The sequence below is a fragment of the Opisthocomus hoazin genome, chromosome 7 (genome assembly GCF_030867145.1).
Source record: "Opisthocomus hoazin isolate bOpiHoa1 chromosome 7, bOpiHoa1.hap1, whole genome shotgun sequence".
NCBI classification, from domain to species: Eukaryota; Metazoa; Chordata; class Aves; order Opisthocomiformes; family Opisthocomidae; genus Opisthocomus; species Opisthocomus hoazin.
In genome coordinates this window covers 23,017,969-23,044,889 of record NC_134420.1, presented here as the reverse complement: position 1 = coordinate 23,044,889, position 26,921 = coordinate 23,017,969, and the positions used below count along the sequence as shown (strand labels likewise).

The window sequence follows — 26,921 nt, the reverse complement described above, 5'->3', positions numbered from 1 at the left end:
TAGTAATTTAAGGGAAGCTTCATGTCTGCCATCAGTGGTTGTTGGTAACTTATGGCTAAACCAACACAGAGCTTAAACCTCTGACATTTTAATACTGCGTAATGGTGCTTCCACCCTGCACACCGTTTCTTTTTTTTAATCTGCATTGTGTGTGTATGCTAAGGAGAATGACAATGAAATTCTGAAGAGATCAGGAGGAGATTTTGGGTGGAGCTGGTTCTTGGCCACTCTAGGTCTCTGTCACACTTGAGAGAACCACTGGTTTTGTCCATCACGCAGGTACCCTCCCTGGTTTACCCATCTTCCTGCTGCAGTTAGGAAGCTTCAAGTTTCCTGAAAGCAAAACTTTGGCTTGCAGCAGTGTGTGTAGATACCCGCTGGGTGGCAAAAAATAACAAATTGCTTTAGCTCTGTACCGGATTGTCATACCTTAGATATGGAGCACTGCTCTTGGATTGCTGCAGTTTTAGGAAATGACAGCCTAAACCGGGTGCGACTGTTTCTTGTGGCATCTCTTTCTTTTTTTTGTGAATGAGAAATAATGCTTCTATTCTGAACATGGGAGATGAGGGGAAATGAACCTCAAGCATCACTGTTTTCAGAAGTGGTAGTTTAGAACCTGAAACCAAAGCCATGATTTCTGCTTTCAAACAGAAGTTATTCAGCTTACCTTTTAGTATAGAGGGTGGGAAGGCTACTTTGTGAGCCCTAAGTACAAATTTCCTGATCTCATGAAAACTCCACTGAAAGGTTTTGTGGTGCAAGAAACTGATGGGAGGGGACTGAAGTCTGGCTCTGTTGTCCTTTGTTTTCGTTCATGTGTGACGCTCACAACAATAAGAAAAGGAGTCCAGGAGCCCCAGCTGATCTCTGCGGGGATTGCTGGACCAGCTACAAGCAGGAATTACCGTCAGCTGAAAATGGCAGAAGAGGGGAAGAGTGGCATGAACATGTGGGGATTGACCTCAGAAGGCCTGAGGTGTGAGATAGCTGGAAGAAGGCGAATGCAATCCTGGAATGGACTGAACAAGAAACTGCTAATAATGATCACTGTTAATAATGCTGGAGAGAGGCAGAGGCACTGGTAGACCTTGTCTATTGTGGGTACACCATGGATAACTCGTTCTCAGGGACAGTAAATCCACACAGATATAGGAGCAGAGAGGGTGCTCGTGAAGACAGAGGGGCCCATGCTTCAACTTTCCTACCTTTGCAAAGCGAAGGCTGACTGGTCTGCCCTATATGAGGACACTGGGAGGGGAAACACCAGGGAGGACAGAAAACAGGCTTTTTACCCCAAACAACTTTATTGTCATTAGAACGAGTAGTTGGAAATGGCTATGAGTATTTCTAGGCTGGCAACTCGAAGGCTGCTGGGCTTCAGAAGAGCTGGTCTCTAGATCAGCCTTCCACGGAGAATAGTGGAGGCATGAAGCTGAATTGTTTGGGTGAGAGAAAGAGATGGTATGATAGCCTCTGGCTGCAGGAGGTGGGACTCGCTAGTCCTTCTCAGTCATCAGTCCGTGCTGAGGCATTTGTGTCACAGTGTATGAAGCTCTGTCAGTGTTTCCATATAAAACCCATATTTTCATGAACATTCATTTATGGTGAAAGTCTGCACGTAAGATCCTGCCTGAGGATACCTTTCTCTTTCTTATTAAAATTTTATAAACCCGTCACTTGGCTGGGGAATTTTAGTTCTCTGTGAAAGTGAAATAGAAGGGGGGCCCTGATGGGGAAACACGGAGGGTATAGTGTCACTTTCTTCCTCATTGCTCCTTTTCAAAAAAGAAAAAAAAAGGCACAAGCTACAAGCTTATGGGTGAACTCCTAGATGGGAATGGCAAAAGCCATGTCTGCAGGCTCCGAACTTCTCAGCGATCTGATTTGGTTTGATCCGAGTGTGAAAATGCATGAGCAGCTGCTGTTCCCAGAAGTCTCCCCTAGCTTTTCTGCATGTGTGTTGGCATGCAGGTGTTGCCTGTGCTGTTCGGCTTGAGAGCAGTGATCCACAAAATTTAAAACCTTCAAATAGGTCTTGACCTGTGAGGCTGTAATGGCCCTCGGAGCCTTTACGGCCCATCGGGTGATGTCTGTTACACATTAGTCTGTAATAGCTCCAGAATAAATAACTTGGGGGGTTTTTTTAAGTCAGTAATTATATCTCTCCGCAATGGAGTGCAGTGGCTCCGCATGCTAAAATGCAGTTTTCAAGTAATGCAACAAGAGACTGTTTAATGTCTCTGACAGTCTCGGTGCTGAGCGCAAGTCCTCTGCTTGCTTTCTCCAGCATTTTCTTTCTCATTGATTACTCAGATTACAGCACATCCATGCTACCAGGAGCTGACATCTCACCCCAGGTTCTCTGTGATGTGGCAAACAAGTACCGGATGCTGTGGGTCTCCTCAGAATATTGCTTTGGTCTTCTCCCGTCACACCTGCTTTGAGGAAGAGCTTCAGCTGATGATTTTCACTTGTCTTAGCAGGGCTCTGTGCTCAAGAGAGCAATCTTGCCTTGGTAGGAGGAAGGACTAGATGATGTAATAGACTTTTTTTTGTAAGCTTTTCTCTCTGTCTCTGATCTTTCCACAGGATACAGTGCTGCCTGCATTCTAAGTTGGGATTTAGGTTTGCTGCCCCCTACCTAAAATATATTTTCTTTCCCTATGGTTCATTCAATTATAACTCTGGGATATATCTTTTGGGACTGAGTAATTGGCTAGGTCAGAAGTAATCTTTATTTTCACTAGAGAGATGTTTACAAACTGATGGTGTAGTATCTCTTTAAAACCCACTGAGAATCTGATTAAAGGCCTGAGGATCTTCTGCAAAGATTGCCTGCTCCCAGTTGACTTGAAAGGGTCAGCATGCTGTCACAGTTTCGATGACTAAGAATTAACTTAAGGCTGATTCAAATGCTACTCTCTGTGTATAGCATTGATTGGACTGCTTTCAGATGGCAAAAGGTAACTTTATATGGTAGCATGTGCGGACTCCATTTAGTTAAAGAGGAAAGCTGAATGAATATGGTTGCTTGTGGCACAGGAGCTCAAAGGTGAATGCGTTCTACCCCTTCTGCCCTGAATTAAATACTTTGGGGAGGGTAGGAGAGAAACATAATACTCGTGGTGACGGACTGCTGCAGCTGTTCTTCACCAAGTGCAGCTCCAAAGTTTCACATAATCTTTTCTTCTGCCCTTCCCCTATGCATGGTCCACCCTGTAGGCTTGACCTTAACAACATGGGATTGCTTGTAGTGGAAACAGCATCAGAGTGCTCTTTTGAATGGGGGAAAAACCCCAGACCCAATAAAATGAGTTTGGTGCGGCATTATCGCTGCCCCTTTTTCAGGAATCTGTAGTAGCACGAAGATTTTTAACTGGTTTCATGCGAGCATCAATGCTCAAAGGCATCGTGCGTTAATGTGGGAAACAGCTGGTGTTGGCTTGCGCAAAGCCGTGGGGTTTGTGGTGCCATGCTTCCAGTTGCGAGCCTTAGAGCGGCGTTTGAAAAGGCCCTGCTGAATGCAGCCACCTGCCATAGCCAACGGTCTGCTCTGTGGAAGCAGTGCTGGGCTGCGAACCGGCGGGTTCCAGCGCTGTTGGTGCAGGTGCCGGGGCAGGCAGTGCTGCTGCTGCTGCTGCAGCTCGGCCCCGCGTGTGGAAGTTCTGCTGAGCACCTCATGGAAAGAAAATGGGCTGAGCTGCGGTGCACTCCTGAGGACCTGCTGCTGCCTGCCAGCCTCTCCACTGAGGCAGCGGCTGCCCTTAGCCGGTGGAGCAGCCAGGGAAGGTGCCCCACCAGCATGAAACCTTCAGCCAGGACGCAGGGCCAGCTGGTGTAAGTCAGTCAGCGTCTTGCTGCTTCAAAGCAAAGGTAGGGATTCCTGATGTCTTGCCTTCTGCAATGTCTGGTAAGGGCCTTTCTGGTGGTACAGCCACAGCACCTGGGCCCTTCTTGGGGTTTCATAGATCCGTCAGTGCTGTCCACAAGTGAACGATCTCAAGGGTTTGGTGCATCTGCGTTAAAGGGTTCAGCCTTCCCTGGGCAATTCCTTGGGAATTCTGCCTAGTGTTGTCTTGGAGTGAGTGCGATGTAGCTGTAGGCTGAGATCTTAGGCTAACCTAAAGCCTTGGTGTGGTTTTTTGCTCTTTCTTGGTTTTTTTTTTGTCTTGCAACGGTTGCAATAATTGCCGGAGGAAGAGATGCTGGAAATGCTGACAGGCTCCGAGTTAGAGCAGAGAGGCCATGCTGCAGTAACGCACTGCTCGGCTTCAGTTGTGCCCAGCGCAATTTCTGTGTTCCCCGTGGGCCCTTACTGCACCATGCTCATGCATGGTGGCCACACTTGCACGCAGAGCTGCAATTCGCCAGGAGTCACTCTCAGAAGAAGAATGTGCTCCATTGGGATCCTGCGCAAGCTGAAGGCAACAGCAACTGCACCAGCCAAGGCGGAGGAAAGGAGAATGATTTTGACGTCTCCTGTAGGTGACCAAGCATGAAGTCAGACAGTTTTCTAGCTGCAAGACGTGAAAAATGACACCAGAGACTGACAGTCCTGTCCCTGCTCCCCCCACCTCCCCTCCCAGGCTGGAGGAGCTGCTGCCTCTTGGTCACTGTAGTTTAGTTGTGGCATGTTTCACTGTACACCACTGGATCCATTTTCTGTACAGTAAACAAAGCTCTGATTGCCTCTTGGGACAAATACTTTGACTGTCTTTTGTCATTATAAACTTTTTATCAAATTAAACAGTGCATTGAACTGGGAAGCTGTGGACTTGTCGCAGTAGCTCCCATGCTACACATGACGGGTACTTGGTGTTTGCTTTTGCGTCTTTTCATCCTATCTTCTTTCTGCTTGGGATGGTTGGCTCCTTCCTCATCACTGAGCAAGCTCCATGTGTTTAAATCTCAAATGATGACCTGTTTCCCAGCTCCCTCCCACCCCAAGGAACTAGATAAAAACTGGAGCTCAGCAAAATGCTTGCCAAATCCTGATCTGTACTTAGGGTTTTTCAATGTGTACTGTTACATTTAGCTTGTAAGCTGACAGCACTGACTCTCCAAAGAACGCTCCCTGGTGATGCTTAATCAAAGGAAGCATGTATTTCTTGGTCTTGGCTTAGTTTTGCATTAGATCTACAGAGCAAGCCAGTTGTGAAGATTATTATGCTGGTTCCTGCTACAGGAGAGAGTCATGTGAGTTGTTACTACAGTACCAGCTGTGAACAGCTGTGACAAGTCTTGTTTTGTTTCAGTTAAATGAATACTCTTCAAATGGTATTAACCTAGTTAAAATTTTGCTTATCAAAGCAAGATCTGTAAAGCAGGCCAGGTAAGTGCATGTTACTGTTTGAAGTTGTATGAGAATGCAGGAGGAGGGGCTGATTTTGAACTCTTCTCACGCTGCATATCATGATCAAGCACTTGAGGCAACTTTAACATCTGAGCGAGTTTGTCATTAAAGGAGTGGTGTTGATAGCAGGGCTGTGTTTACTCAGCATTTCCCTGCACGCTCTCCGAGCGCTCCTTCCACTGAAGTGTTTACCCTTCAGTTTGGCGGAGATGCCTACCCCATGAAGGAAGGGTCTTACACATCCTGTGGATGCTGAATGACAGTTTTGCCATGAAATAAATGCTGAAGATGCTTTTTATGTCCTGGAAGAAATCACAAAGACATCATGTAGGGAAGAAAAAACCTGACAGGACTTGACCCTGCTTGTGTTTGTATTTGTTTAGTACTATGATATGTAAGGCAGTATATGTCTACAGAACAGAAAGAAATAGTCTCTAAATTAGAATGTTTGAAGTAAGCATCCAAAAAAAGTTTGAGGAGGGCAATGAAAGTAAAGTAACTTTGCCAAAATAGCAGCATTTAAGTAATCTGTGGTGGGATGAAATTCTGGTCTCCAGATCTCGAGCCTGAAGACTGTATGCTGAATTGCAAAAAAAAAAAAAAAAGTAAGTTTGTGCAATACTTGCTTCAGTACCGAACCCAAGGGCAGATCAGCACGGGTGCTAGCTGTCAGTCTGTTTCCAATTTACTTTGAGAGTGAGATGTGTGTTACACTGTGTCAAATGCTAATCTGGCTAAGGCTTTCTGTAATGCTTACGCAATTTAATATGTCATCCTCCCCCTTGCTGGATTTGCTCTGCTGTATAGTATGTATTATGGCAAAGTGTTTTTCCTCTAAAATGGAGAGAAACAATTTGGGAACAATGAGTAAATAAAATGAAACACGTGCTGTACTGGAAGATTGGTTGAGAGCGATGTTTTAAAAATATTAGCAAGTAGATATGCAATAAAGCCCATAAGTATCTTTAGAAATGTTAAAGTAAACTGGGTTTTCGTGTATGGAAGTAGTAAAGTATAGTCAACTAGTAGAGGAAGAGGAGGAGAAGGGCATGCATGGGTTGGAAGCAGGACATACTGGGATTTTTTTATGAGTTCTGGGTATTACCCGCTCTAAGTAAGAAGAACTGATACAGAGATAAACAGAAGTTGTGTGGAACCCACCATTTAAAAAAAGTACACAGAAAAATATTCCCAACTAGTTACGGGTTTGTCAACGTTTAGTCTTTATTTTACACAGTGACCGATCAACTAGTATTTGGTCTTCTCCTGGATCTTGCATGGTTTTGGCTGGTTTTGCACAGGAACCGGATCTGAAGAGAGGAACAGGAGGTGGCAAGCGTAGCGTTGCTCCCCTCTGTGCCACAGTCCTCTGCAGAAGGCTCCAAAGGGCTGTGTAACAGCCAGCTCGGCGGCGGGATGGCGGGGTGCTTGCAAGCACTCAGCGCCTTCAGCCCTTGGTCGCACCACGGAGGGAGCTGTGGCAGAGCCCTCCTCCCGTTTGCCCCAGTGCCGGCCGTGGTGCAAAGCCACCCTCTGTGTTTCACCTGGACCTGCAACCATTTGCCTTGTGCACCTAGGGAGCACGTCCTGCTTTATACCTCCATCTTCCCGACTTCTGTCCGACATCCGCGTGACTCTGTACTCATCCTGCCTCTTCAAAAGACAGAAATCTTAATTTCTCCCTCCATTTTTGAAGAACTGAGATTCCGGAGTCCTTGAATCATTTGTCTTGCCCTCTGCTATGCTGCCTTTGCAGCATCCCTTTTATATAATCACCGCTGCTCGCGGTATTCTGTAATACAGCCCCACTCCTCTCTCTAATAGACTGCTATGATGTCCATGACTTACATCCCTGAATTTTCATTACTGCTACAAAGACTTTTATGCGCTTTAAAAGGGAACAGATGGATTCTTCCCTATTTTGGAAGAGATCATTCGTGCCTGTCCACCTTCTCAAGTTCACCTATTTTCATTACTTTAACTTAAAATGATTTGTGGAGCCTTCTGAGCTCTCAGAATTAAACTGGAGCCTGAATAAGATTTGAACCTAGATTTTCCTCATCTAACCTAAAGTAGATGATCGTTTCGAGGGAGGACCTAGAGAACAGTTCATTTTGGTTTTAGTGCAAAACAGTAGTCAGTCTGTTCTTTCCAACTATGCTCTTTCAGAGTTGCTCCAAGGAAGCTCACAAAGAGCCCTTCCGAGATTGAAGTGGGAACAAAGTGCTAATTGTTAAATTATCTTTTGCCCCCCCAACCTAAGGAAAATCATCTGAAGGGTGTTGGTTGCACATAGAGTGTTTCTGCCTCCATCCAGTGTTAAGCAGTCTGTTTCAGAAAACCTCTATGCTTTGTCCTTTGCAGTTCTCAGTAGGCTTTTGCACTCAAACAATACGGACTCTAGCAGGTGGCATTTTTGGCAAATGACCTCTTCTCGATACCAGGATGTTCAGAAGTTGGCCTTTCACGTCTTTTTCAAAACTACTAAAATAGGAGGTGAATGTCAAATGTACTACTAATAGTGTGAAGATGCACTAAGATCTTAAACCGGAAGAAAATCAGAATATCAGTTTCCAGAGAACTGAGTAACTGGTGAGGAGCGTGGTCTGATAGCTGGGCGTCGTAACTAGCAGCACTGCTCTCCAGAAACAAATGACGCAGACTTACAAGAGCGGGTGCTTTGCTGTGGCAGAGGTTAATGATACGAGGGGTTCTGCAGCTTGCAGGCTCTTTCTTCTGTGCTCCGCTCGCGTTAGCCTTTCTGACGTGAACTCCAGTAATATGCACAATTTATGTGTCTCTGTCTGATTTTGGTTAATTGTAGTAGTAATTACTAATTTCCAACCCTTGACCCTCTTTTTTAATCACTTTTTTTAAACGATCTTTTTGTGCCATTTTAGAATTTGGTGTTTGGTTTTTAATTTAGATAAATTATGCTAAAGTGTTCTTGAGAGCGCTGCACGCTAGGGTCAAAAGCTTTATCTGCGCAGCGCCCATTTACTTTAACCTATTTTAATAATCGTAGCCGCTTTCTTTAATGGGTCGCTTTTGTCTGAATTATGCTAAATCCGTCCCGTTCAGACCAGGCTGCTGATGTAGCAGTAAAACAAAGTGCTGCAGAGCAGCCCTGAGGCTTTGGGATCACCGCCTGGGTCGGGGAGGTTCTGGGGCCGGGATTCCTCCCCCAGCGCAGCTCGCAGCACACCCAGCCCCACAGCTCCCCTGACAGAATCACAGAATCACAGAATGTTTGAGGCTGGAAGGGACCTCTGTGGGTCATCTCGTCCAACCCTCCTGCCAAAGCAGGGTCACCTACAGCAGGCTGCACAGCACCTTGTCCAGGCGGGTCTTGAATATCTCCAGAGAAGGAGACTCCACAACCTCCCTGGGCAGCCTGTTCCAGGGCTCCGTCACCCTCAGAGGAAAGAAGTTCTTCCTCATGTTCAGACGGAACTTCCTGTGCTTCAGTTTGTGCCCACTGCCCCTTGTCCTGTCGCTGGGCACCGCTGAAAAGAGTCTGGGCCCTGCAAAGCACCCAGCACCTTCAGCATCCCGCCATCAGTTCAGCCGCGCTCGCAACTCGCCGACCTTGCCGGAAAGCCTTTCCCTCCGCTTCCCCCCTGCCTGTGGCTGCAGGCAGTGGCCATGGTCCCTCATGGCGGTGGCTGCCAGCGTGTGGGCGAGCGGTGGGAGAGCCATGTGGGGCGGCCGTAACTGCAGCAGGGTGAGCAGCTTCCCGCCGGGCAGCCCACTGCGTCCCGGGAGCTGAGGATGTTTCTGGGGGAGGTGGCACTTCGTCCCGCAGAAGAGCGATGGCCAGGCGTCAGCGTGAACAGCCAGGGCTCGTTGTGAGCCTTCTCGTGGGAGAGCTCTCAATGCTTTTAGAAAGGGCACTTTGTTTTTTTATCCCTCTGCTCTCTCGAGACATAAAACCAGATATATGTGTGCGTGCTGGTAGAGAGGCGGTTTGCTTTGGCTGTTCGTGACAAACTGTGCCAGATTTTGCACAGTCTGCTGTTCCTACCTTTCTCTCCTCCTCCTTCTTTTGCTTTCGATGGGGAAAGTTTAACAGGGTGTGACGTTTCCAAACTTGGAAACAGGTATTAAAGAGCAATTAGCTGGCCGGCCTCTCTGGATGAAACAGAGAAAGCTTGCCACAGATCATCTTGTCTTTAAACATTTGTACAAATCTCTTGTCAAATATAAGAGTAATTGCCTTTCCCCCCCTTTCTTTTTTGTCTCTCCTCAACCACTTTGTCCTGCATCTGGTTTAATATAGTGGGTGTTTGCATGAATGGCTTAGTTAGCCAGGGTGGTAATAAAACACTTTAAATTTATTGTGACATTTGGATTTAATTAAAAAGTACACACTTAGAAAAGTAAAACATAATGTGTAGAGGGAGTCAGGAAGGTTTTACTCCTTTTCTCCCAAAAAGCTAATTAGAGTTGTATTTTAAATTGTTTATGTGCTGCTAATCATTGTAATAAATCATTTATACTGAGAAAGACACACTCTAATGTGCTTGTGTAACTGTTTATGCTCTCAAGTTTCTATCATGAACAAATTGATCTGGAAGCAAATTTATTAACCACTAGGGAAGAAATCATTAGTGCTTTTTCTAAATATTCCCCAGGTACACTTTTATTATGGTAGTTTACTGTTTTAACTAAAAGTAACGTTACAGGGCCCTGGTTGTAATTATGATGCAAATTGACTTTCCATCACTTAAAAGGAGGGAAAACTGCCTTTTTGCTGGTAATATATATCCGTGTCGTGTATGCCAGAGAGCCTCACAGCTTCCAACGGCTTTTCGCTAAACAAAATGTAAACTCCTGTTTTCAGAGGAACTACTTGTGGGGACTTCGTGGGAGTTTTAAAACAATCCAGTGGAAAGTTTCGTCTTTGAATTTAGGACAAGGTAATTGTAGCCCTTCACATTAGATGTGGCAGCATGCTTACACTTCTGCAGCAGCTTGGTGCTTTCAGAGTGCCGGAGACCACTCAAAATCTCTTGGAGACAGCTGGCGTTGCTGGTTCCCTGTCACCGGTGAAGACACGGATGCAGAGGTGTCCATGCGGAAAATCAGTAGCAGCACTGCCATTAGAATCTGAGACTTTCTCGTTTGTGGTGCTGTTCTTAATCCGAACCGGGGAGCTGCTGGCATCCCAGCTCATCCCGAGGGTCTTCAAGGTGGGCTTGTGCTGTGAGTCTGGAGGTGGTCGCAGTGCCACGTGTGCAGGCGCAGGGAGCTGCGGTCCGTGGGGATTTGCAGCCCACTGGCTGGGGCTGAGGAACAGCTTTCATATTTGGAGGTGTTGCTCAATTAGTTTTCAACACTCGTACTTTGCCTGTGGTAGTAAATTGCTTTTCCCACCCTGCCCAAGAAACTAAATCTGACCATCGAAAGCTCCAGTTAACGTTAGCAGGTTTTGTGGGTGCTTTTAAAATTTAGCTGATATTATTTGAGTACTGAATTATTTATTTACAGGTCTCATGTCAGGCCACCAGGCAGGAATACCCACAACGTGTTGATTCATATAGTTGAATAGATGGTTAGGAATTTTTATTTGAAGTCCTCAAATCTGTGACCTACAGTGTGGCTTGATGGGGAGGTTTCGTTTTCTATGGGATATTCTTAATTTAAAAAAAAACACAAACAAAAAAACCCAACAACCAACCCACAAAACTAACTAGTGTTTATTTCTGATAAAGCAAACAGTCTGCAGCTCTTTTCAGCAGAGAAAGGAGAGTCCACAGGAGTAAAATTGTTCTTTTTAATACATATGTTATTTGGAGGAGGTGACTTAAAACAGAGTGCCAGGAGGATGCCCGCGGAGCCCATGAGAGGCAGCTGCAGAATGCAGCGGCACCGGGAGAGGAGCAGGGACGGGATTCAGCTGGGACCAGAAGCAAGGACTGCTTGTGGTTTGTGCAGGAGCTTTGCAAAATCGCTTGTTGCGGACGCTGCAAACCGCCACGCGGAACTGCCTCTGGGATTTGTTTCTCCCGGCAAACCCTTACTCCGGCCACGAGCGTGCTCCCACCCTTCCTATTTAAACGCTCTGAGTGGGTCCCCCTGCGAGCTGTCTCGGGCGCTCGGTGGAGGCGTGTTGACTGCTTACCAACTCACGGCAGCGTTTCCGTGGCTGGGACTGTTTGAAGGGTTTGATGGCTGATGTGTGTGTGCCCGTACGTGAGAGAGACCTCCATTTGCCTCACGGAGCTGGGCACTGGAATAGCTTTGGGCCTGAAGTATCTGCGCTTTTATTTTTATTGTGTTTTTTTTTTTAATATGGTCCTAGCTGCTCATGGTTGAGTAAATGTTATTTTTTTCTTTTTAGCCTTAGGGAGGTTCAAAAGCGACACACACTTATGTATCAGTCCCGGCCATACGCATGCCATGCCACCGGCAACCCATGGGCACGTGTGTGTGTAAAGAATTTATTGGTGCTTGAATTACACAAATGTCACTGAAGTGGCTTTCCATTTCTAGATTTTCCCCCAAACAGTTTTCTCTCACAAGATCAGGATGTTTATTCTCTGTCTCTTTTTAGACAACATTTCTGATGTGTGGGTTTACAATCCAGTAGCATTGTACACATTTTGCTTGCAAAGTGTGAATTTTTTTGGAGACTTCTAGCTATTCATTTTTCCAGAAACCTACTATACAGTGTTCTGCCACATTAGGTTTCCCTAATAATCCATGGGAGGATGCGATCAAGATCTATTACTGCTTCTCCATGTGGACGTCACCGAATTCTGTGAAGGAGCTGTAGTGGCAATTCACTTTGCTGTTTGCAGTCGTTTAAATCTGTGTCTGGAAAGCCTCCGTGTACTAACCAGGCTTCAGAACGGTAAGGAATCAAAGGACGTCTTCTATCTTCTAGAAAATGTGGATTTTTTTTCTTTTTTTTTGGTCGTCTTTAGATCCTTTTATGGGCCATTTTCAGAGTGAAATAAGAGGCCTTCAGTCATTCCATATTCTGCTGAATCTGACACTTAGAAATGTAAACGTGTCTATCAGAATGCCATTAATTGAGAATAATAAATGTCCTTTATATGCAAAGTCTTTATATAGAGGTGACTCCTGCTGCGATTCCTGAAGGCGTTTTTCCTTCAAAGCACAAATATATCAGCACTTAAAGCAGTATTTGATATACTCTTGCTGTTCCTGTGGCCTGAGCTTTGCATTGCTGCGGCTTATTTTTCTTCTCTCAACACTTTACAAGGTATGCCGTATCCAGACGTGGACCTTCTCTGCGGAGGTGTCTGTGAATTAATGGAACTGAAAAATATCCAAGGGCAGTTTTACAGAAAGTCCCAGAATTCAGAACTGGCTTGTCCTTTGGCAGATGGAGGGAGAGGGAAAGGGACCGACGCAGCCGCATAGTAGATGTAGTCAGCAGGAATGAAGTTGATGCCCATTTACCCCAGTGGAGCCGATGAGGACAAGTTGTTCTCCGCCATAGCGTGCTATGTAAGAGCAGCTTTTGTGTGCAGTCAGCTCACGCGGTTTTGGGCTAGTGTAAAAGTGTTAAAGCATCTGGAACGATCATAGAATCATAGAATGGTAAGGGTTGCAAGGGACCTTAAAGATCATCTGGTTCCAACCCCCCTGCCATGAGAAGGGACATCTTCCACTAGACCAGGTTGCTCAGAGCTCCATCCAACGTGGCCTTGAACACTGCCAGGGAGGAGGCATCCACAGCTTCTCTGGGCAACCTGTTCCAGTGTTTCACCACCCTCATGGTGAAGAACAATACAAACTGATGTGCAAGCTACTTCAGTACGTAGACTTGGAGAAACAGGTCTGTAGGTTTTTAAGTAGAACTTTGTTGTAATTTCAGATTTTCTTAATAACCTTGGAGGATAGTGGCCTGGTAAGATTTAGTAACTCCTGTTTAAGCTTCATTTTGTCTCCTTCCTTGTTAAAACTTCCTTGCAGCTGGGCAAGAAATTACCCAGGTTGGCCCTTCTGCTTTCAAGACTTGTAAGGTGTTGGCATCACCAAACCAGGGGATGGCGGCTCTTGTGTGATGTGGCAGGAGCTTCTCCCTGGGTGTGCAAGAGTGGTTCTGGACCGCGGAAGCGGCAGAGTTCCAGATTCACAGGTTAGGGTGAAACTCAGGTAAACCCTGTTCACAACGAGTACAAGTGAGTAATGATTTTAATATATCAAGGCTGTGTAAGAGGTGGAGTTGCAGGATTGCTCCAGTCTGATAGTGTGGAATGGGCAGAAGTGGTCCTTTAGTTTAACTCCTCACTACCCTCAGGGAAGGGTAATGTGCAGGCACTCGTGCTGATTCAGACCTTAACAGGGCGATATAGTGTGGCAGTGTATTGGTTCAAGTAAAGCCACCAAAAGGAGCTGCGATGAAACCATCCATGAACTGTATATCAAAGAGTGATCATTCTCTGGTGTTTATAATGCAGAGCATCTGTCTTATATGCCAACTTCCAAAATATTTCTCTGTGTGCTGATAACGTGATGCTAACTGTGGGATGCAGCTTTACCATTTTCTATGCTCTGTGACAAAAATACAGGCTCAGGGGTATATTAGTATGATAATACATTAACATAAAGTATATCTTTTTCCTGCAAAGCTAGGCATTCCTCCCACCACAGCTGAAGAGCAGAAATGATATTGTCTGTGGAGGTTTGCACATTGTACTGCAAGTGTATTTTGACACTAGAAACTGAAGAAATGGGAAACTAGATACGTCTGGGGAGTAACTACTAATGTAAGTGTCAGGTTTGATACTGGCAGACTCCGTGGAACCAGTAGCTCAAATCTCTGGAGAGCTGGCAGAGCCCTTGACCTTCGTAGCAGGAGATGAACTGTTGTTACTGCTGGGGGTTGATCTGGGAGGGAGGGATGGGCAAATCTTCAGCATGGAAGTGGTGCCTGTTTTGCATAGATACAGGATGTCTCAGAGCACTAATACAGAGGAAAGGTTTCCCCTCATTTTCTTGGCTGTTTAAACAGTGCTGTCTGCGTGCTGTCTGCTGCCTTTGCTTCTCCCTGGAGATGGCCATGTTTCATCCCTACCATTGTCTATGGTTGCAATATGGGGTCTCGGGATGTGCAGTGTCAGAGCTGGCAGCTTATTTTTAAAAAATCAAATTTTCTGATTACTCAGGCTGTAGGAATAGTTTGTGGTAGAGCTCATTAAAAAAAAAAATGTAGTAAATATTTTGGAGGTACCTGATTGGTATTGTTGGTGCTGTCATATAAAAGTGACAAGTTTTTGGTTCTCACAGGTCACCATGTCAGTTGTGAAATCCATTGTAGACCTTTGAACACGCGATAAGTGTCCATCCCCTAAAGTTGGCCAGCTGTCCTACTGGCAGACTAGAGAGAGCCTAGCAAGCCCAGTGTCAACCCAGCACCATCTTAGTGGCGGTGTGTACAGGGGGAGGCTGAGGGAGGTGGGTTTTCCAGCTTGAGAGGAGAAGGCAGCAGGGAGATGCCACCTCCGGAGGGTTCTGAGGAGAGGAGTTTGGCTCAGTCGCCTCAGATGGGAGCAGAGGCTTTTGCCTGGGAGAGGAATTCGTGCCAGCCGCTTCCACGGGAAAATGAGCCCTGCCCCAGGCAGCCGCAGGCAGAGGCGTGGTGGGACGGGCGGTGGGTGGTGCAGCAATGGTCCCGCTACCGCGCTGGGAGCAGAAGCCGGCTGTCGGCTTCCTGGGCTGCACAGGCTTTCGGCGGAGATCTGCCACTCCTCTCGTGTTGCCTGATGGGCCCATTTGGGACTGGGGCCAGATTTCAGCTGCGTTAGGTTTGGGAATGAAGTGAAAATAAGGCTGAACCTGCATAAAAACTGCGAAGTCTCTGGAGAAGTCTTCTGCTGTTTAATTCTCCAAAAGCAGGATGGCAATTGCACACCCGGCAGTTGCTGTGAAATTGCTGCTACGGATAACCAAAAATGGGATAGATTTTTTTTCTTTACTTGAACTTTAGGGTGCCTGAAATGCAGGTATCTATTCTTTTTCACCCAATTCCTGTTCGTAAGCAGCTCAGTTAAGGACTCAATGGTCTTGGGTTTTGCAAATACCCATTCACATGCTTTCATCACGTATTGGAGACAGAGCGAACATTGGTTTTCCTTATCAGATTTTTGATTCACTGTGAATGGGGAATGAGTACACTAGTGGTATGTAAAGATGAAGCAAAATAAATTAGGATTTTTTTATGTGCACATTACCACTTCAAATAGTGTTGGGTCTCTAAAAAAAAGAAAACTGTTACCTTGAAGTAACAAATTACTCATCTTACACTTTGCTGTGGCAGATCACGGCTTGCTTTAAAGTAACATTCTTTTTTCCTGCGCTGAGATAATTTAGACACTCCTCTGAAAAGAGATACCACACGGAGTGTGGTAGAGTTGAGGTAGATTGGAGAAAAGGATGACATTTTGCATGTGGAAGCAAGGAATGTAGGCTGTAGATAAACGATGTGTGTTTGGAGAGATCGTTGCTGCTAACAGCTTGATTATTTTTCTCAGGGACAGGCGCTGGCTCTCTCCTTCCTTTCAAGAACTACTGTACTCATGTCTGAAGGGTATTTCACGTAGCATTTGTGCTGACTTCTGTTCTTCCACTGCCTGTCTGCCTCCCTTGCTCACCCAAAAGTAGGATGCTGCCATCGTGTAACTTGTGAGTGCTCAGCAGTGGCAGCAGGCGATGACAGGGGCACCCCATGGCCTGTGAAGATACCCAGGTCATGTACTTCATGCAGGTCAAAGCATCTGTTCCAGAGCTTTAAAAATGAGGGTTGCAGAGAGGCTGACGTGGTCTTGGGAGCAATCAGAGCTAGCAATAATGTAGGCTTGTTCAGGAGCTATTTAGGTTAATAAGCAAATGTTTGTAGGTGTTTTCCTCGCTGGAAGGTGTCCTGAGAGTGAGCTGGGGTTGTTCCCTTGGCCTGCGCAGCAGAGAAGAGGAGGACATGACAGGGCTGGAGGTGTGGGAAACCACAGCTTGCTCCTTGTGTCCCAGCTAGATGTCCAACCGTGTTTCGCGAGTACTGCGTTTGCTTCATGAAAAAGCGAGGCAGGGAAAGAAGGAAATTAATACAATTTGGAAGTAATGAGGTGGACTTTGCAGCAGCCTTGCCCTTGATGACTTTTATTCTCACAAATCTAGTTTCCAGATATTTATAGTCTGTGAACTTTTTCTGAAATATCAAAATATTTGTAGCATTTTAATTTTTTTTCTTTTGAGGGGGAATAAATTACCTGGTGTCTTTTGACACTGGTGGATATGTTTCTTTCTTTGATAAAGATCAGATTTTCTTTAGATTCAGTTTCTTGAACTCACAGGAAAATGGTATAGCATTGAAACGCTGGGAATTAATCTGAATAGCCAGCGTGAGGCAAAAACTCTCTAATTGGCGTGGCCAGGTGCAAGCTGGCTCTTGGGCTGCCTCCCTTGCTAACTGCCAGCCTCGTGGCAGGTTGGCATAACTCCCCTGTCTCTGAGGAACCGTAATAGAGCACTCCCTGAAGTGCTCACAATCCTGAAGGGAAATAAGGAACTTTTTTTTTTTTTATGGGGTTTCTGGAGTGCCTATGTTCTTCAAAAGGACTGTGGGCTATTAAATGGAGGGGTTTTTAAAGGTTTTTCTAATTGCCACACTTCCTCCCCCTCCCCGCTTTTAAGTGGCTTTGGACAGTTGCAGAACTTTGATTTTAAATTTGTCTAATCTCTTGAGATATCTAGGTAGGGAACACTATTGTAACTGAAAATGGCTCTGATTTTTTTTCCCTTCTTCCATTTTAATAGATATGTTTAGTCTACTTTAAAAGCTTTCTGGAGAACCTTTTATAAATGGCTAATTTAAGCTTGTCAGGTTTTAATTATAATCTCTCTATACACAAGTTAAGATGCTTAATGCTAGTGAAAAGTTCTGAATACAAAGCAAACCTGTGTCAAGTTGCAGAGCACTCTTACCCGTCTTAATTGCTTCTCGTCTGAACTTTAACCTTAACTCTCCCATCTGTCTTACACATTCCCTTCTATCGTCACAACCACTCTCCTTCTGCAGAGTGCTGAGGATCTGTCTTAATTCTGCAGGATTTTCAGTTGGGCAAAGAACTGCCACCAGGCTGTGGCTATTGAGCTCCTCCTTCATCCCACCACCGCGTGACGGAGCGCGGCCCTGCTGCTCTGGGGGCCCGGAGCATCCCCTTACCCCTGCTAGAGCAGGGCTGCTTGGGGAGATCGGGGCATCTCAGCTGTAGGAGAAGCACCTTGGATCCCAGATGTCGTGATGGCTTCGGATCTCGGTGAAAGGTTCTTCCCAACAGCATCCGTAGTGGGTTTTGTCTGCAGTTTTACGGATGTTTTCTTAAGAACAGTTTATTCCTTTTTAGAACTGTTGTCTGCCTACTTTTCTAGCTATGACCCAGCCTTTGTGGCAAAGGTTAGTTGCATCTTTTTCTTAGGTAAGAGTGAGTTTCATTCAAGCTTGGAAAATCAGCCTTGAAAATACTCAGTCAGTGCAGATTCCTTCTGGAGAGTGCATTTAAAAGTTTGAATCCAAAATTGATTTGGAAGTAGTCTAATCTAAAATAACCCTGATGTTAGCATTGTTGTCTGCAACTCCTGCTAGCCCCGGCGCTCCGGTTCAGCGTGTTGGCACACAGTTCCCTGATGCTGTGAAACTGAGACTCATCTGGAGATACAGACTTTTCTAAAAAGGATTGCAGGGCACTTAAGACTCCTTATTTCATTAGTTCAGCGAAGGAGTTCTTTTCAGCAGTCAGGAATCTCATGATGAGGTGAATGAAAACTGAGCAGATCAAGCATTAGAGACTCCCATGGAAATGGAGCAGAGGAAAAGCTGCTCAGTAAGTTTTTTGGCCCGGAAGTCTAGCAGTTTTGGAGCTGAAGGTTAGGGGTTTAGAATTTCTTTTTAGTCTGAGGTTTCAGGCAAAGCATTAGTAGGTACATACCCGGGCCAGACTTCGGGAGGTGCATTTCAGGAGGCTTTCATTTCTGCACACTGGGCGAGGTCATACGATATTTTTTTTTTCATTGTTTTTAACCAAGTGTAACCATCGGCATCTTCACGTATGTTGGTGAGAATTAAATGGAGCATAAATAACTGAATTGAAGAGCAGACTTCCACTTTAAGGGGATCAGTTACTGCACGAAGTAGTGGTAATGATCCAGAGGAGCAGGATGCATTGAGGAAAAGAGTAAAGTGTGAGTACCATCCAAAGTGCAGGCAGCAGGTCATAAATTCTTGTAGTGGTGGTGGTCTGAAATTCAAGGAATAGGATTAGAGAACTACTGTAGGTTAATGAAAACGGCTCCCTTAGGATCAGCTTGAATTCAACTCAGTGGTCAACCGTAAGAAGAGGAATGTCTTGTGCAATTCCAACTTCTCATCCATATTCTGAATACTGCAGTGCTCCTGAATGCTTAATAGAGTAGAATATGCTCTGTTATGGTATATTTCATATGACTTCTAAGATGCTTTAATGCAAACTATATGTCATGCTAACTTGCCCTGAACCCTTAGTGCTCACTTTATTCTGGAATATATGGTGAATTGCAGCAGAGTTTTCAAAGCCTTTCTGGGGCATTTCACAAAAAAAAGAAACAAAAGAAGAAAGTAAAAAAAAAAAAAAGTCATGCAATTTTACTTGAGTCTTTCCTGTTGTCCAGAGTAATAGTGCTCAAATCCTGTCTCTATACGTCAGCTCAAAGGAACTCATTATAGAATGAGTATACAACAGCTAATGCCAAGAAACCACTTTTAATTCTTATCAGTATAATTTCTTGTAAAGAAAGGTAGCTTTAATGGCCAGCTGTGGCTTGTGAGCCATGCTTAATCAGTTGTGAATAACAAAAATTAGTTTGAGGCATATAGTTACTAGCCAACTGCAGCTATAACAAATGTTTAATGAACAGTGTTGCAGTGGGGTCTGCATACCTTTCCCTGTGAATGAAAGGGGAAGTGGCCAAGAGCAGGACTTTCTCCGTCCTAATTGTAGTAACGGAATGGGCTGAAGTCTGTCTGTGGAAGCAAACTGTGGCTAAGGAAGGCTTAAGCCAGCCCTCAGTAAATGGAAGAACAGAAGCAATGAAAGAATTTAGCCTCTGCTTTCTCTGTCTTCTCTGTCTTCGTGGCGTTGAGAGAACAACAGCTTTAGTTGATATTATATGCAAGGTGCAGCAAGTTCTTTCTGACAAACTTCGCCCTGCACTTTTCCTAGTCGTGAAATATTAAACTGCCTTTGCCAGAGAAGTTGAGTAAGAAGGGTGCTGTGCTTTCTGGGGTCAGCAGTGGGGTGGGAAGGATCACTCCAGTTATTGGTGGGCTACACTCCATATAAACACCTAGGCTCTGTGTTAAACTGCACACACGGCCAGGATGTCCAGGGACCTCCTGTAGCCTGAGCATCTGGTTGCTGAAGTCACGGGCTTTTGTCTGGTCATCCTCAGATAGGAGCTGCCACTAAGCAAAATGCACTCTTGTCTTCTTTCTGGCTCCTGCTAGAAAGCGCAAGACAGTGCTGGTTACCGTCCTGCTCAGATTGTCCTCTGCCTCCCAGCCACCTCTGGGTGGGCAGAGGAGTTCAGAGGGGAGCGAGGCAAAACCTTTAGGAGCTGGTTGTAGGACTTTCCAGGTAATTTCAGCCCCCTGAAGTTTGACTAGGTATTGCTGTGTTGACTGTGGCTGTGGTCCAGAGAAATGCAGTAAAATTGGCACCTCTTCTGAGACTTGTTCATGTAGAGTTGAAGCTTACCAAAGCAACTGCACAAATTCCATGGCTCTCCTATGTTGCCAGCCTTTCGGGAGGTTGGTGTCATTCAAGATTTCAGGGCTTGCAAAACGTTAGGATGTTGTTTATATCCACAATGATACAAATTCCGCTTCCTAAATCAGTAATTATTTACTGGTTACTTGCCCAGTGATCACCAATACAAAGCTGAGACCGAGAGTCTCCACACCCAGAGACAACACAGAAACTCGGAACTGTGACCGCCGCAGTCCCTGTCTTACAGAACAGGAAAGCCATACCGCTTTGAAAGATTGGGTGGGGGAGACAGGATGCTCCCTTAACCTTGGTTTTTCTTTGCTACTTTCACGAGACAAAATTCCAGTCTGCTTTATTTTTTAAGTCAGCAAACTGATTATATATTGTAAAAGATCGGTGTTTTCATGGGTGAGTAGTAATTACTGAGTAATGGCTTAAAGCATTTCCTGAAGGAACATAAAGCTGTTTTTAAAAGTCAAGAGTACATTAAGAGGATTACCATGTAGATTTGATTTTTAGATAACACTAAAATGGATCCCAAATGGACTTATGAAAAGGGATGCTATCTCTTTAATGGAAAGTGCATGGTCTGACAGCTCAGCATGCAAATGGTCCTGCGAAAGACTGTCTGCTGTGTTTTTTGCTTTCAACAAGAAGAGAAGGAAATAGCCCTCCTTTCAACTTTCAGCAGCAGATGGGCTGGTCTGGTTTTCCTAGGAAAGGGAGAAGAGGCTAAATTTGGGGAATAACTGCATCTTTCTGAATCACTAGGGAGATGTGTTTCACGACTTCTAGAAGGTCAGCAGCAATTGTATCTCTTACGTGGGTTGCATTAAGTAGACTCCCTCTGCATTCTCTATAGGTGAATCTTTACTCATCTCTTGGAAATCGAGAAAATGTGCAAATAAATTATAGTCATTGTATATTTATTGTACTAATATTGTGCAGGGCATGAGCATCATGGCTTGGCTTTGCAATAAGTTTGGATAGGGGCAGGAGGGGCTGTTGTTTTCATACTACAGTAACTTGTAATCACTATAGCGTTTGCTATTTCAGAATTGTCAGCACAACTTTCTGGTGATTGATGGTGTAAAATATGCTTTTGGCCTGAGTGGGATTTCTTCTAGAAACACTTAAAAGGGTATATTCATATTTCATCAAATACAGAGCACGAGGATTCCAAATTCTTTTGTGGTATTGCACAAATTATTAGAGGCTCCAAAAGTCTTGAGAAATTTCTATAAACCTGTGGAAGCTTTAGATTGGATAGTCATCATTGCCTGCATTAAGGCCTGTAACAGATTGCTTCATCAGTGTACACAGAGCAGAACATCAAATGGCCATTTGGCAGTGGGCACTGAAATTCTATTAAGGTTGCCGAAAGCTTAGGTTGACATTGTATATGTCTGCAAAGAGGCAGAAGAAAAGATTATGATGATGATGATGATCGTGCAATGATATAGTTCTGTTCTTCTTAAAATATTCACTTATATAGCGTACCAAATCTGTCAGGGTGATGTTAATGTTTCACTGCTAAACCTGAGCTCGGCTACATCACGTGTCTTTGCTTATGTCTTCAAACCTCAGTAGTAATATGTTAAACAGTGTATTTTAACTGGAAGATGAGAATTGTGTAGTATTACACATGTGCCTGGAAATAATTGACTGGAGTTTTTACTTCTCAAGCACTCTTTGGGATTTTTAACTTGATACAGGGTTTTTCTATTTGATTTTCTTTCCTTTTTGGAAAGGAAAGGAGCAAAAAAAATCCCTGTATTTAACATTGGTACATAGGTTATTCTTAAATGAACTGAAATGTGAGGGATGAGCTCTTATCTTTGTGACCATTTGACTTGGAGACCCTTCTTCTGTTGGTTTGCTTTGACATCCCAATCCCCTGAACAGAAAACTTTTGGGCTTAGTGTCTTCAGTGGTCATCTGCAAATTGATGGAATATCGAGGAATATGGGACAAATTTCAGGCTAGTCATCCCTAATAATAGTTTTCTCATGTGTGATGTTCTTATACTGCTGGAAAGGTGGTTTGAGGGTAGTCTCTACATTGCCAGACTCTTTTCTGCTACAGACACTGGAGGAGGGAACTGGCCACCTAAAATCAGGACCTTTGCCGGACTGTAGGACGGCAGTTGTGACTAACTAAGACTACAAGAAAACTTGATCAGAATGATCTCAGACTAGGTTGAAGGTGGAAGAAGCCTGCATGTCTTCTTCAAACAGTGAAAATGGATTTTAATGAAACACTACATGTACTAAGAATAAGCTTTGGACATATGCCAGTTATGAAAAATTAAAGCTCAAACAAGTGTAATTTAGGAGCATAGAGAAGGTGTTGCTTACCGGAATGATTTATAGAAACTGTTTTGCAGGAACAATTATTATGATTTGCGTTTAGTCCCGCTGCTGTGTGTTCCTCTATAGCTACAGGTTGTCCTCTGGTAAGAGCAACTCCATAACAGAGAGTCTTAAAGCAGGTATTGGAAATCTCAAAACTTCCGGGGACGAGGAAAATCTAGATTCTAACCCTAAACCTTGTGTCCTGAATCAGGACGCACCTTGGTACAGGTTCAAATGATGCGAGTGATTATTTTGGATACCTTGGCCTATCTGAGCAAAAAATGAGAGCAGGGTCTCTGCGTGGGAGACTGGAAGGTGGTTAAGCTGCTCATGAAGCTTCCGGTCGCTTTTAGGCAGCTGAAACTGCTGGAGGACACTAGACACCAAAATATGTTTCTCCAAAGCTTGTTCTGAATTGTAGGGCCAAAACAATTGCTGTGTTATTGGGAGGAGGACTATAGCATACTTAAAATAGAAGTACTAATCAAAATGTTGTTTCTCCTGTTAACTGCCCTGTCCAACTACATTTTTTGCCATGCTTGGGAAGTTTGTTCGGCAGTGATTCAGAAGAAGGAATACCGCAAATGAATTGCTAAAGCCACTGTAAAACTCACGTGCTGTATATTGCAGCATGAAACTGGAAATGGAAAAAGATTGTGGTTACTCATTGAATAATTCTGATGAATGGTTGGAGGCTTGTTCACAAGCATTTAGTTGCAAGTACTCGGTGTTCCAAATGTAACGTTTTAATTGGGTATACAGACGACATGATGAGTTTCACCGTGCTGGCCATAATTCTGCAAATGAAATTCTTGGTGAAGATGCCCGAGACGGCGTACTCTCAGTTCAGTGGAAGTGCGCGGTTTAACTTGTTTCGCAGGGTGTAATATTCATAGAAGGTGAGTAATACAATACTGGGAACACAAAGTGAGTTTCTTTTTAAGGGAATGAAATTCACTGCGTCTTTTTGGCAATGACTGTCTGCATTTACTTAAATGGGTGATGCAGGGCTCTAATGCTTTTAAATGATATCAGATCCTCTGATAAAAGACATAAGACTGCAGCTTATTTATTGTGATGAGACAGGAGTTAATAAGATTAGTCCTACTCTTCAGTTACTTTTTCATCTTTTGCAGCCAAATGCTGGGGTTTTTGTTAGCAGGCAAAAGGAGGTCAGCTCATTTAAAGAGTCTTGATGCTAGAAACAAACATTTTTTTCCCTCAAGTGGAACTCTGAAACCTAGGCTCAATTGCCCAACTGCCAGAACTCCAGTCTTTAAATTGGAATTGCTTTTAACACTGGAAAGCTGCATCCCTATAACAACCACTTACATAAATTACAAAAAAAACCCCACCAAAAACCAAAACCACCAAACAAACCCCACGTAGACAAAAAAGAGAGGAAAGAAGAAGTGTAACATAAACCTGCCATAACTGAGGTCTTTGGCAGCGGCGTTGTTCAGAAGTGTGGCGACTGTGTCTGGAAGGCACTGCTCAAGTAAGAATTTGTGGTGGAGAACAAAAACATAATTCCAGTTTTGTGGGGTGCAAGGTGCTGTACAACGGCATGGGAAGCGCTGCGATAGAGGGTTGTCACAAACCTTTCAGAGAAGAGATGTATTTTCTCTCTGTGTGTGTGTAGTTGTCTGCTTTGCTGTTGAGCAAGCTTTTATGGTAGAAGTAGCTAATCTGCAGAAAAGTTTTTGTGTTTTTTTTTAAAAAAAAAACAACCCACCACCAAAAAACTTGCAGAGGGAAAGAGTTAAAGCCATCTGCCTGAAAGCATTGTGTAAAACATACACACAGTGTTGGGGAAATAAGCCAATTATGTGTGCTTCACAGGAGGTGGGGGACTGACCTTTGTGTATAATTAGTTCTTTTATTTAAAGCAAAGATTTTGAATAGAATAACTAATTAGCTGTCATAAATGGCAAATTGAAGATTTTGGCCAGATTCCTTGGGGAGTGTGGGAGGACGTCCCTCCTCCCACCCCGTACTGTACGCTCTGGCTCTCCTCATTAGGGCTGTTTTTAGTTCTCTGCAGCGGTAATGAGGAGTGCAGTGGCGGCACTTCTCGGAGCCCCCTCTAACAAGGCATGAAACGCGGGTGGAGGAGAGCCGCCCTCGGCTCCTGCCGCTTTCCCTGGGCACACGTGGGCGTCGCGGAGGGCTCGGCCAGGAGACGGGGAGCCGAGGGGGGCCGCGGGAAGTCGGAGGGGGGTCTGAAAAGTCCCAGTGATATCACCTGTGTTTCATGCTCTGGACTTGACTGTATAAAATACAGGCAAGCCGCAAAGCCTTGAGGCGTATATCATTAGCCAGCAGTCCCGCATTACTCTTTCAGACCAATTAACCTTTAGAGTTGCATTAAAGAAATTAGGTGGTGAACTTCCATGCTTTCAGAGGGGACCAGTAGCTCTCTTGCAGACCAGAGCACTGCGGAGCTGTACGCCATAGGACTGTTGCAGATAACTGTTATTTAAAAGGTCTACCATTTATAAAAAGTTCCCAGGCTCTCTTGGAAACGAGCCTTTATGAACAGTGCCCTTAGAGGAGCTGCAGCTGATTGCTGTGTGAATAGAAATATTGGTAAAATGGCTTAGAAAAATTTAGAGGTGTACTTAGTGGACACTTGTGTTATAAAGCCAGCTGAATAATTTTACAGAAAGACCCCGACTGAGAAGATACGGGCTGATTAAAGCTAGTTTGTCCGACTGTGAATAGAGGTAAAGTTTAGATTACTCACTGCAATAACAGCCTCTTTAGACACAGCCATAAATTTCAGTATGTCCAGAGGTGGTGTCTATAATTTTTTAATGTGCATTGGAGCTCCGAGCACTCAGAACAGGTTTTGTTTTGTATTTACCAGCAGCAAGTCTATTAAGTTGTAAAGGGCAAAGAAGGGAGTGTAGGTAGCCAAAAATAGAAAGGCTTCATCTACTGTTTCTAAGAAAAGATAGCGATGGATGGCTAGCAACAGGAGAGGAGAGAGCAACTCGACGGTACTTTCAGAATTTGGTAATCAATCAGCATTCCCTTTGTGATCGTATATTTAAAAGGGTAAGTGTCCAGCTGTTAATTTTTCTGCTTCTGCAACACTACTTCTCATTTTTTAATCCTTGCCCACAGAACACGTGTGGAGTTTATCGAAGGTGAGCCCTTTGTTTCTTGACAGCCCCGGTGAGACACCGCTTGCCCCTGATCAAACTGAACTAGGTATCTTGACATTTTTTGGTAAGTACTGGGGAAAAAAAACACACGAAGAAATGAAGCAGCATCACAGTCTTGCAGTGGGGAAGTTTCCAAAAAGAAAGAGCGGCTCTCCAGGTGGTTTCTGCCTGCAAAGCCCAGACTGCTTGGGCTTTGCCAGAAGGGAGGCAGGAGGAGGAAAGTGGGGTTTGGCGCTGGCAGTGTCCTCTCTCTGCAAGCCTCCGACCGTGAAAGGGGTTAAGCTTCTGAGATGCTGCTCTCTTGTTGCTTGGAAATGACATGGCAAGCATTCGAGGAGCCCTTGCTGATCAAGTTTGGCAGTTTTTGAAATTTTGTTTCACGCCTTGCCTGCTGTGTCAACTCGCCAGCTAATTGCAGCCGCAACTTTCTGTGGCGGCGTGTGCGCTCCGTGCAGACGGGCTGGCCGGGATGTTGGAGTGAAGCCTCACAGACCAAAATGTAATTTCAAAACACTGAACCTGACCAGCAGAGGCTGACCTTGCTCGTTATTATCTGAGTGGGAATAGCAGCTTTGAACATCATATGATCTCTGAAATGGTACCTTTTTTCATTAGAAAGCCCCCTGCTGAACACTGACCAAATACATGGCTTTTTTCCTTGCTTAAGATACTGTTTAAAAATATATATATCTGTTCCTTTGCTAGTTATTAGAAGAAAGTCAAAGTGCTACATTCCCCTTATTCGCAGAAGCCTCTCCTAAGACAACGGTGTGCTCGCCATAGTGGGGAACCGAGGTGGCTGCGGTGAGCGATGGCTGCCAGGGCCACAGAGGGAACCAGAACTGCCACCGCAGCCGTCCACGCCTGTGTGCCGCCTCAGCAGACGCTCCTGACCTGCCAGCCTGCCCTTACTGATGGAACCAGCCTCTCCCAGTGGTCCAGCTGGGGTTCTGTCCCTGCGCTTGACCATGCTGCTGTTACGGCAGACCCCTCCCTCTGGGTGAGAGGGGCTGTAACTCCAAAAAGGCACTGGTTTCGAAAGCGCTCAGGGGCCTTGGGAGGTCCCGTCTGGCTGAAGATCTTGTACTTCTGAATCGCAGAGATGAGCTCAAAGGCCAGCCATGCAGCAGTTCTTTTGCGAGGGGGTTCAAGGGGCTCTGGTTATCTAGAATCCGCGTTTTGAAATCTGCAGCACCTCCAGACGCAGGATCCTCAAGTTACCTAGATGAACCTTGCAAAAGAATTGTATGATGACCCCCCCCTTGTG

The 26,921-nt window shown here is 44.9% G+C and overlaps 1 protein-coding gene across 7 annotated transcripts in view; it reads left to right on the top strand.

The window, feature by feature from the left end:
- Window positions 1–26,921, top strand: part of LMO1 (LIM domain only 1) — a 71,501-nt gene that overhangs the window by 25,590 nt on the left and 18,990 nt on the right. The window contains exons 1-2 of one of the 7 annotated variants that reach the window (XM_075425827.1): window positions 25,436–25,502; window positions 25,614–25,718. The exons of 5 other annotated variants lie outside the window; for them this stretch is intronic. In XM_075425827.1, the coding sequence (XP_075281942.1) occupies window positions 25,451–25,502; window positions 25,614–25,718 (157 nt within the window). In that variant the 5' untranslated portion in view covers window positions 25,436–25,450. Of the gene's footprint in view, window positions 1–25,435; window positions 25,545–25,613; window positions 25,719–26,921 lie in introns of those variants that run through there. One more of the 7 variants, XM_075425831.1, reaches the window with a different exon arrangement.